This window comes from Lepeophtheirus salmonis, chromosome 11, assembly GCF_016086655.4.
Source record: "Lepeophtheirus salmonis chromosome 11, UVic_Lsal_1.4, whole genome shotgun sequence".
Classification (NCBI taxonomy): Eukaryota; Metazoa; Arthropoda; class Copepoda; order Siphonostomatoida; family Caligidae; genus Lepeophtheirus; species Lepeophtheirus salmonis.
Window position 1 is genome coordinate 8,811,991 of NC_052141.2, and position 12,312 is coordinate 8,824,302.

General features: G+C 34.1%; 1 protein-coding gene across 1 annotated transcript in view; it reads right to left on the reverse strand.

Moving 5' to 3' along the window:
• Window positions 1–438: 438 nt before the first annotated feature.
• Window positions 439–12,312, reverse strand: part of LOC121125960 (uncharacterized) — a 30,135-nt gene continuing 18,261 nt past the window's right edge. Inside the window, exons 5-10 of the mRNA XM_040721232.2 lie at window positions 4,721–5,086; window positions 4,386–4,653; window positions 4,074–4,322; window positions 3,777–4,011; window positions 3,143–3,320; window positions 439–757 (exon numbers count right to left, since the gene is read on the reverse strand). Of these exons, the coding sequence (XP_040577166.1) occupies window positions 674–757; window positions 3,143–3,320; window positions 3,777–4,011; window positions 4,074–4,322; window positions 4,386–4,653; window positions 4,721–5,086 (1,380 nt within the window). The 3' untranslated portion in view covers window positions 439–673. The remainder of the gene's footprint in view (window positions 758–3,142; window positions 3,321–3,776; window positions 4,012–4,073; window positions 4,323–4,385; window positions 4,654–4,720; window positions 5,087–12,312) is intronic.

The following is a 12,312-nucleotide window of genomic DNA, read 5'->3' on the forward strand; positions in this document are numbered from 1 at the left end:
CTTATCACCTCAACTTCAGCATCTAGGAGATCCAAAACGTGCTACCTTTTGGCTTTTTGACCACTCATGATGACGACATTACGAAATTCTTATTAACGTTTGTTTATACATAAAGAATGGTTGTACCAGAAATATCAAAAATAATCACTAAATCTCCATATATTAATGAGAATATTAAAATTAATTAACAGTCCATTTATTGTTGCCCAACACAGTACAGTTTATTTTGTTGTCAACTGATGATGTTTGTTTTTTATCCCTTTATTATTATTCTGAATAATGATTACATTAAGTATAATTAGCTCCTTTGAAACTGTGAACAATTTCCAAAAATAGCAGTTTCATAGTGGTGAAGCATTGTCTACCAATAGATTTTGGGCATTTTTTATGTTTCTTTTTAGAAGAAAGGTTGCAAGATACAATTAAGGTAACGAGATATTAAGTAAGTAGTGGTTTATTTCAGAGAAACATAAGGAATTTAAAATGAAATTATTAAAATTAAACCCCATGCAATACAATAAACATTTGCAATTTTTATATAGAGGAAAATAAAGGTTTTTTTTTTTTTTTGCATTGTTCTTTTATACTTTACATATTATTTAACATTTAAAAATATATTTAGGTTAACGGAGGACCATACACAAACTGTTCAACATCAACCTGATTATCAGTTTTACTTCTCCATAGCATAGATGTAGCTTATCAAATCCAGAAGTCGACAAGAGTATCCATATTCATTATCGTACCATGAAACCACCTATATTAATAATAATAATAATTAATAATCATTTTATAGCTTCGTGAATTGAACAGGATTCATTCGGTCCACAATTTCAAAGTGAAAGTTTTGAACTCATCTTTTAAATTGAAGAAGGTTAGTTATATAAAAATACTGAAAAGTCGTTTCAATAATGATAAATTGTACCAAAATATAATTTGAATATTTGTCAAAAAGTTTAACTCTGTTATTGTGATTAAGCTTTTGTATCTTTCGAAGGATATTCCTAGTAAATTCATTCCCTGTCTTTCTATTCCTATTAATTTTACTGCCTATGAAATGCATCTCCGGACATTTCATTCCCACTTAAAAGATGAATATTATGTTAGGTCATACAATCAAAACTAGTAAGTAGGTTATGTGTAAGGCTGTACAGGAAGGCTTGGGCAGTCGGAAATAGAGATGACTGATGACAAGTGATGGATCGGAGACAGATGTGAAGGATTTATGGTGTTTATGAAATAGAAATGACATCATCAAAATATTTCATATTGAGTATGAATGGACCCCCGATCCGTGGATATTGTTCAATGCCCATACCTTGGGAAGAGGAAGTAATTCCAGTCTTTATTCTTTCCCCTACACCTAGTCATTCTCGTCGATTTCACTATCAATTTTTCTTTTCGTTTCCTCTTCTCACAGTTCCGATCTATGTAAATGGTAAGCAAGTTTGCTTGGGGCCCTCACTCCCTTCTCCAGTAACACTTACTCTCACCTCCTATAATTTCAGCTCTAGATTGAAAACGTATGACGTCACTAAATATCCTTATTTAAATTGCGAATGAAATGTGCGAGAGCCATTTAAGACCTGGTGCAATCCCCAACAAATTTTCTTAATCTAAAGAAGCAAAACCAAGAAAAACACTTAATTCCATGAAGTTACATGATCAATCGCTGTTTACCTCATATAAAGCCTTTGTATCCAGCAACAATGTTTTTTCAATACGGAGAAGTTAAAGATACTTTATCTTAAAATGATACTGAACCGGAACGTTGTATACTCCTTGAACACACATATGCCTGTTTAACAGGTACTTCATTGGGTTCTAGGACAATTGGACGAAATTTTTTTTGCAGAAGGACAACTTTCCGAATGCCATCTTGCCGAAAGAAAATTTTGCCGAATGACAATTTGCCAAATGTATTTTTAAATTTTTAAAACTTAAAATATTAATTCCATCCCCATTATTTATTACTCCACCAAACGACGCCCCTGAAAAGGCTGCAGAGATCCTTAGCATCTTCATCCAAACTTCTTACAACATCAAAAAGTCTATTAAAGCCCCCTACAGCCAAGAAGAACGAAAACATCTGCGGCAAGAATATAGCTGACTTTATTTTATCATCGCAGGGTCGATCTATAGGCTACTTTAGGCCCCTTGTAGGCCGGCACAGATATATACATTAAACCGTCTTACAGAGTTGGGACACCAAACTTAAAGTAGCATTTAATTACAATGTTATCCTCGTTATTGCGAGTTGCAAGTTTGGTTTTTATCCCATGTCTCTATGGTTAAAATGTCAGAGCAACAACAAAAAAGCCAACTCGTGTACGATCTCCTTTGCACCGGTGTTAGTTCCGAAATCCTCCAGAGATCCTTGCCATCTCCATTCAGGCTGCATATAACATCAAGAAGTCCATAAAACCCCACATATTCAAGAAGAACAAAAACTTCTACAGCAACAATATGTCTGACTTCTAGCCTGTCTCTTCTACCCCTGACCTCAACCCCGTGGACTTTGTAGTTTGAGATGTTAGGAGAAGTCATTTTTCTCCAACTTTTATCCAAATTAGGATTTGCTCCGATAACCCATCAAGACAGCAGGGTACATCATGGACACGGCCTCCATCGTCAAGAGCTGACAATCTGTTCGCTGGTATGTACGGTTTGTTATTGCTTGGGAAGGAGAACATATTGAATAAAAAATAGGATCTAAATATTGTATTTAAATCTATCAATACTTGGTATTGAATAGTCTTTCCCTGATTCCATACAAATCACGTTTTTAGTAATTAAGTCATACTACTGCAAGTTTTGGATCCTCACTCTATAGATGGCGCTAGCTGTCCTATTTTATATACATAGTGTGGGTACACAATAAAGGATTCAATAGTTGAGGATACACTTACAAAATTAAATGAATGACGAAAATAATAAATACTTTTCAATTAAATCTGAACAGCCTACACACCTTCAATATGATTTGAATTAAATAAATATCCTTCTTTTGATATATAATTACAAAGTTGCATGTTGAGATAATTCATGAATGTTGGACGTTGCAAAGAACAATGAATCATAATCAAAACAGCAAATGTTGAGACATTTTGGATTATATATAAAATAAAAAAAAGATTGTTACTTTGAGGAATTTGGGACTTAGTTGAATCCCGGCCTTTACGTCAACCAGAGAAGAGTGTGAGTCTCCTATAAAGTCAGAGGAGACAACGTCGGTATCAATTACTCCTAAAATCCCTTTCATTGAGTCAGAACGAGAGGCTTCTCTAAATTTGTTCATTAAATCCTCATAGACACAGTCCCTAAAATGATAAATTGTTGTTGGATAATACGACGTGCATTCATTTGAGCGAGGTTATTTTCATCGAGTGTCACTTGATTGAGGATTTATTTGGGGTGGATGCTTTTGAGTGAGCTTAATTTCAGGGACATTATCATATAATATACATTACAAGATGAATTACATCATTATTAGACCAAAAAAGAACAAAATAACCCATGTATCAAAGATTTACATTCATAACATTGACCATGAGAAATTAAAATGTGCATCCTCAGCTGATCCTGCTAGACTCCTCCTATTTGATAATGAAACACCACTCTGATGTAATGACGTCATTCCTCTTGTAATGTTGATTATATGAAGTTATTGCGAGAAAGGAAACAAGCTCAAACAAATGTCGCTTCGATGACACTCGCTGAATAGTGTGGGCATGGGATAGTAGAACCAATATTAAAGTAAAATTAATCTTTCTTACTTGGCTAAAATGACAGTTAAATCAACAATTGAGACGTTGGGATTAGGGACTCTAAAGGCCATTCCTGTCATCTTCCCGTTTAATTCTGGAATTATTTTACCAATTCCTTTTGCTGCTCTTGTTGAAGAGGGGATAATGTTTTGAAATGCTCCTCTTCCACATCTCCAGTCCTTATTTGAGGGTCCATCCACAGTCATTTGAGTTGAAGTAACGGAATGAATAGTTGTCATCAGTCCTGAAAAAGAAGTTGTATGTATTTAAAGAAAATCCAATTACATATTTAAAACCGTAGAGTACCTTCAAGGATTCCATAGTTGTCATTGATAACTTTAGCAATGGGAGCAAGGCAGTTTGTGGTGCAGCTAGCGTTTGAAATAACTTTCATTGTTTTTGGATCATAACGACTTTCATTGACTCCAAGAACAAACATAGGAGCATCTGGAGAAGGTGCAGAGATGATCACTCTCTTTACACCACCAGCTAAATGAGCTGAGGCTTTCTCAGTTGATGTATATAGTCCAGTAGATTCAACAACGTAGTCAACTCCTAAAATATGCAAATAATTTCAGCTTATTTAAGGATGGGATGTAAAAAAAAAATCTTTCCGACCTGCTTGAGCCCATGGAATATCTTTTGGATCAGTGTAATTAAACACTCTAATAGAATGACCATTGACGAGGATGGATTTTCCATCCGAGGATGCATTGATCTCGAAACTCGTTTTTCCATGAGTTGAATCATAGCGTATTAAATACATCATGTATTCCAATGGAATTAAGGGATCATTAATAGCCTTAACCTCACAGTTTTCAAAAGAAACGGCGCCTCTTAGGACGAGTCGACCAATACGTCCAAATCCATTAATTCCTACCTTGGGCTATCATGCATAATGAATAACAATATCACATAAGAAGCCATATATATTTTTTTTAACGTATCCTTACTTTATCCATATTTATGATAACTCTCCGTGGTCCAATGGCCTTGAAATCATCATCCAAGTCATAGATGAAAGGAGCCCCCGTAGGCACCTCGACTTTGGAAATGTCTTCACCAGAGAGTCCTTCAAGAACCTTAATCATTCCACGGAGTGAGTTTCCATGAGCTGACACAAGCACATTTTTTCCAGCTGAGATTTCTGGAAGAATATCAGACTTCCAGTAAGGAGAGACACGAGAGATTGTGTCTTTGAGGGATTCAGAGGAAGGAATGATTGCTCCATCGTAGCGTGGGTGATTGTAAGTGGAGTCGTAATAGGGATGGTCGGGATTCATTGGAGGAGGTGGAACATCATAGGAGCGTCTCCATTTCTATTTGCATTATAATAAAATAAAATATAATATATTTTATTGGTTAAATGGTGTGTTAACCTCAAAACAATCTTGAACAAAAAGTTCTAAAAGGGTAGTTTTATTATGTTATAATTTTATATGCACTACAATGAAAATTTATTAAATATGATCACATAAAAATAAATTTAAAATGGGCCAATCGGTTAGCGAGATATGGCCCTTTTAAAGATCTTAACCATTAGGGGCGCTCACATATTGAAAAACTTTACTCACTGATTTTAGAGGGCATACTTATGATAGAATTCATATTAATATAAATAATATTTATTTTGGGTGAGGAGCTTGAATTTGATGGTTTTTCAATTGAAATGAACTCATTCCAGAATGGACTTATTAAAAATTGACTTTGATCATAATAACTGTAATTATATTGAAATATCAAATGATTTAATTAGTATAGTAGATTAATTTACGTATTTATTTATTAATATTTTTGTGTATTATTTAATGATCGGACTACTTACTACCTATCTAATCTCCTTCCTACGTCTGGATTTTTAAATTTTACTTAACAAAATTACTAGTTATATATTTATTTAATCATTACCTATAATATTATGTATTCCACAATACAACTTCAATTACTTGAAATAAATATATGCAAAAAAAAGAGACTCTTAAATAAATAAATCTTATTTTAAAGGGTATAGATTTCAAACAAATAAAGCTAATCTGATTATAGGAGAGATGAGTCTACAAAATTTCAATAATATGCTTATTCATCTCTAAATATCTTTAATCAACTAGCAAAATCACACACCTTTAACATCTCAAGTAAAAATTGCTATAAATATATGAAAAGCTCCACAAATTTCTGAAGACTGACAAAAATATAAATCTGGTCGAAGCTTAAATATTGACAAAGCATTAATTTTATCCAGGAACTGCATCTATTTTTACCTCTAATATGGGAACAGTTCAAGCCTGTAAAACAACTTATGAAGAAACTATCACTGTAACATTCTTTAAATAGGTAAAGTGAGAGCTATATCCGTTTCTAGCAACCGAGTCTGACCAAGAGCAGTACCTTTTGTAGAAACCATCAAGCAATTTGAAAGTAATCCTTCAGGGTGAGGCATCTCATAACTTCAATATCACTGATGACCATTTACTTTTACTCCTAAATTCAAAATTTGTCATTTCGCCAACCATATTTAAATTTTATATATGTATACGAGAGAGAAGGAGCGTATAGCAACTCTAAATAATACTAAACCAGGTTAAGTTGTTCTAATTCACTACAATAGCCGTCTATCAATTAATCCTCCAACATAAGGACCTTCAATAAAAACAGACTTAATACACCTCCAACATATAATAAAATGATCCAAGAGAGACTATATTAATATTGTGGAATAAAATTTATTATTATATTACTTGGGAAGAAGGATCTTGAAATCTTAACTGCGATGAAGTTTGAAAAAATTTAATTGATAGAAAATTTGCAATTTTCTTTTTTCATTAACTAAAAGCTTGACTGAAAACCATATAAAAGAATTAGTAAAGAATTATCTAAAAACTTTAAACAGAAGATTTATCTATAAATAAATTATGAGTACATCAGTTTTTTTAACTTACCTCTTTACTTATATACCGATCCAATCGTTATAATTTACCAATTTTAACACACAAAGTAATGAACTCAATGGCAGGATCCTGGGTGAATTAGGAAACAAATCAATTAATTATTAATTGAAACCCAAGAAACATTTTTTAGTCAATGTATCCTCCCTCAGATTTGTACATGGTTAGCTCAAAGTGGTGGAGGAAGCTGCTGCAGACCTCTGGATGTACTCGGCGCTCATGGAGGCCCCTGCCTTCTTTACGGAGGTCTTCAGTGTGTGGTTTCTGTTGTGGCGTATCTTGAAGGCCTTGGACTACACGTGCGCTTAGATGGAATCGTCTAATGTGTTGAAGTCTAGGCTCTGTGGCAATCAGAAGTCCTTTGTCCAGAAGTGCATGCTTGCCTGGGCCCATTCTTGGGGTTTCTTTGTAGTGTAGGCATGTGGTCTATCTTGATGGAACAACCACTGAGAATTTCCATTGATGAATTTTGTCGATGGGAGAACTTTAGTGTCCATAATTTGACTTACTCTTCAGCCTTCATCCTGTCTCCTAAAGGGAACCATACGGGATTCATGGCCTTCCCGTTAGATGCAATTCGGCTTGTGAACGGAATACAAAATTGAACAGAACATATTTTTTTTAATGCTGATCGTTAAAAATGAGATTTTAGCGTTCTGTTCCAATAGGTCATAGTAATTTGGGAAAAGTTGTAGTTGTCAACAGGGTGAGTATTCAAGAAACACGACTCCCAATTTAGGGGCAATTTTTGAAATTGGGGAGGTACTTAAAGCCTCCTCTCCTGCCCCTTGTCCCTGCTAACGCCCATGATATTAATATTCATGAAAAATTGAATTAACCACAGATAATTTAATTTATCTTGTACTCAATGACAAAAATTATCAGGCATTAATCATTACCTTAGTTACACTTTATTCCTTTTCAAATGTATGTGTAGAATGATTTCGACAATTATCGCATCCCTATTCATCTCCTCACTAATTAAAGAATGATGACAACAGATTTAGAAAAAAAAATGTTACTGCTCGTAACCTTTACACGCTAAAAAAAGGCTTGGGATTTATGACCCTAATCATGTCACTCACAAGGAGAAAAAGTTTGTACATACATAAACAACCTTATAACTATAAATATTAAATCAATCAAAACAACTCTTGTATAGATGAAAGTTGCAGATCTTATTTGACATATGAGTGACTGATAAGTGGTTTTTTTTTTTTTTTTTTTTTTTTTTAAATTTGTTAGACAGCTGAATTAAAAAAGTAAAACTTCTGGACGGATTTCTTTATTTATTACATTATTTTATTGGATGTATTTTAATTAATTGCATACATGTGGGATTCTTATAAAAATTAGCAAAGTCCTTCTAAAACTGATTAATGTCTTTCTAAATGATTATTAAGCATAGCAACTAACTCAAAATTAAACAGTTTATTTAGTTGTTGTTTTTCCCCCTCTAATCAGTCAATTAGAGTTAACTCATTTGAAGCTTATTTGTGGGCCAATCGTGTGTGTTTTTTTCTTGCAGCTCAGTTTTCAAACGGTCCAATAACGATAAATAATATGGACCAGTAATAGTCTTACCCTTTTCCTAATAGTTGATGAGGATTATTCCTTGTGAATTCAAAAGTCAGTTCCCATAATCTTTCCGGACGATTCCTCGATTCAAACAAACGCCAAACAAAAACAAATAGACCGATCTGGCGGAAAGTTCCTCTGTTTTCTTCCAAGAGATGCTACCAACTAAACATAACCAGCCAATAGTGCCCTATCTCGAACTTTGCAAGGAATTGTTTAACGAGCCTCTTATATGCCCTCTGCCCAAACAAGGTTAATAGAAATTCAAGGTTATACCATAACGCGTGTACGACTGATGTTTGACTTTCACAACGCTTTTAATATTGACGTTGGAGTAGACATTTTCTTACCCATCAGTCCTACAACACATTCAATTGAAAATTCTAGTGATAATGACGTCATAAACTGTGATTGGTGACGTGTTTTGCCAAAATCTGCCTGTCTTGTCCAGAAGTTGGTACTATACATCAAATTGAAAATTCTAACAAGCCGGATTACATGATGGTCTAACCTTGTATTTCTATTAACCTTGTTCCCCCACAGAAAAGAACAACCTGTCACGACGTTACCTCTTTATCATACAAAAATATGGAGTATTGCTGTCAGCTTTTGATGTTTCTGCTTCCTTCCCCATAATCAATATTATGAACGTGGATTGGTTGAATTAGAATTAGGGTTTTTTTAAACTCTGAATAATTTAAAAAAATTGTTAAATCATTATTCGATATTTGGGAAGAATTGACAGAGGATCGGCTAACTACCAACTGATTTTGGGCCTTTTTTTCTATTTTGGCATCTTTTAACAATTTTAAAAAGGTTTTTTCAGGCCATACCGAAAATGTATGCCCTAACTTTGAAGACGTCTCATTTTGAAGCTTCTCAAAAGTACTGCGGCCATATTTAGATTCATGGTATCAAATTATATTAAGCTAAGCATATTTATTTCTTGCTTCATTTTTTCAATTGTTTATTTTCTTATTAAAATAAATATATCCATAAAATATCAAAGTATGTCATAAACGAAATAATTACTTTCTTACTTGGTATATGTTCTTGTTTAAGAATTAAGACAAAATAATTATTAGTTATGAGTCCTGTAATCCGTTAATAAGGTAATTAATTTAATATCTGTACAAAATTTATTACATTGCCCACAAAAATCAAATTGTTTCCAATAAGTGTGTATCCATATATAGAACCATTTGACTTATACTAGCCATAAATGGTGCATGTCTCTAAAATGCTCTCGCCTTATTCACAGATAACTCAAGATGGCAAAACTCGTAAATAAAAAGATAGTCACATCTATTTAGCATCTGTTGAACGTTGCTCATCAAAGTTTCAAGCATTTTGAAGTAGCAGTTGTCATGTAAGAGTCGTTTGAGAGAGTGGATGTGAGTGTTGAGTGAAAACAGTTCAGATTTTTATTTTATTAATAAATATATGCAGATTTTTTTTTGACAAAACAGAGATATTCAATATATGTAGTAACTCTTCTAAATAGCGACGTGAAAAAAATCTACTCATCTGACTTAATGTGTTAATGAACTTTACAATCTGTTTTGGCGACGGCATGCAGTTATTTCTCAAATCGAATTTAACTAAATTAGTTTTAGTTCTTCTGTGTATACATTTTTTGTATTGTCCCCATGGGGGAAGGGGGGAATACCTCTGGTAATCATGAATATATGGTAGACTGTGCAAACGGCGGTCCCTTTCAGCCAGTGCACTGTCAGTCAGCTTGAGCCTTACGCCTTGTTATTTGAGGTCTTTTTGAATATTTATTACTAGAATAGCTGTGATTCGAAATGAGTAATTTGGTAGGCTGTCCAGCTCTGAAATAATATTGTTTAATAAAGGAATTTCTCAATCCCTCAATCTCATGATGCCTTACAGGGGATTATGAACCTCCTTCAACTTCAACTCTTGGCATAAGCTCCTATAATATTAAATATCCAGCATAGAAACTTAAAAAGCTAACTTTTGCTCTTAATTTAACAGGATGTCATTGGAAAAACTACAGACAAATAACATACATTTTGTATGGAAAAGTGATTTGGCAGCATATGGCTTTGAACCAATTTTAATAATAATCTTTGAATGAAAATAATGCAATATATACGTAGCTTGAAATATTTTATAGCGAGAGGGAGAAGTGTCAATGACACTTGCTTTGTCAGCAGTCTCTTGAGTGTATTTGAAATATGTACATACAACATGAATGCTGCTATCAATGGTTTTCAAAAAGGTAGGTATTATTGTTGAGCTCGTCCAAGATAAACCTATTTCCAGTTCGATCTAAGCCTCCTGTACTGAACTGGGAATTATATACCCTCATATTCATGAAAATGCCTTTTATTCCTTTGAATCTACATTTACTCTCCAATACCTGGGAAACAAATACTTACCGGGTGGCCCATTGAAAACTGAACACTTACTATTTTGATAATTCATTAATTTTGAGTTAATGAAATTAATTCATATTTTTATATATTAAAGCATAGGCAATTAGTTACTAAACAAAACAAATCTGAGCTCTCTAATTTAAGGACAAGTTGAGAAAAGGACTCTTGAACGTGATCAACAAATTTCCATTCGTACACTCCAAGCAATTGGGTGTCTCCAAGACCACTGCCTACGCCGTCAGCAAGTTTAAAACATTCGAGAGAAAGAAGAAATATGGGTCTGGAGAAGTTAAAGAAAACAGCCGAGGCAAATCTCCTCAAGTCTGTGAGGGCCAAACCAAGAGATCTCGGAGTTTCACATCAGACTGTCCAGAAAGCTAAGCGGGTGGAAAGAGCCCTGTGAGGGTGGAGAGGCAACTTGTGACACCAGCAATGACAGAAACCCATTTCCTCCGCTGCAAGACTCTTTTGAACTTTTTTTTTCAAAATTTTGGCCCCAACACTTTGATGCCAATCCCCTGGACAACACCTTTTGGGTGCATCATGAGGGAAAGGTCAACAGTCTCTGTCATTCAAACACCGAGGCCCCCAAAGCCACTGTCAGCCAGCACTGGAACCCCATAATAGAAGACTACATCTGCAGCGGGTGCCCGACCTTCGGACACCACCTGGAAGCCATCATTGTCGCTAGGGAAGGCTATATTAATTATTCAGAGAGCTCAGAAAAACATTTATTTGTAGCATTAATTTTGTTGAAATTATATTATGAATGAATAGATTATATCTCTTTGAAGTTTAAAATTCAAAGTGTCCAGATTTTAATGGATCACCCGATACTTATCAGTAAACTCCGGACACATTAAATCTGATTATACGTAATTCTTCATTTAGATGGATAATGTCTTGTTAGGTTAGATCATTTCAAGGGTTTCGAAAGATCCCTGACGCCGCCGTTCAGGATGTAAACCACGATGATTTCTACCTCAGAAATCAGGAGGTGTTTCAAAAAATAGAGTATGGTTCCTTTTTGGAGCTATTTAAGGTGAAGAAGCATCAATAGAGGAGATCACTACAGTATCAAAGTGATAAAGAGTAAATATTTGACATCTTCTGAGAGATGGTTGAAATATCGCTTACTCTCGACAAAGTTAGAGGTTGGAGCAAAATCCTTTAATGACCAGAGGAGTATTGGCCTGTTTTGTAATAAAGTGAGCAAGACTACTGACCATCTCTTCTGGAGCTGCTGGCTTTTAAGAGTAACTTATGAACTGCAATGGGGCAACAACTGATAGAGATAAATTTTTAGGAGACTATTGTGGAAAGGCTAGATCAACGCCATTATTACCAAATGTCAACAAATAACAAATGCATAAAGGTCTAAGAATACAGGAATACAATTTCTCGCTGAGCCCTTCTCGTATAGATATTTAATCGCTCGTATTTCTCAAATTTTATTATTGCTATGAAGAAATTTTGCTTATTAAGAAATACAAATGTGTAGCTAGGCTTTTAAAGTAATTTTACTAAGTAATATTACATTACCGTATAGAGTAAAATAATATGTAGGTTTTTAATTATTAGATTTTTGTAAGTATCGTCATATAACTTAAACGTCCT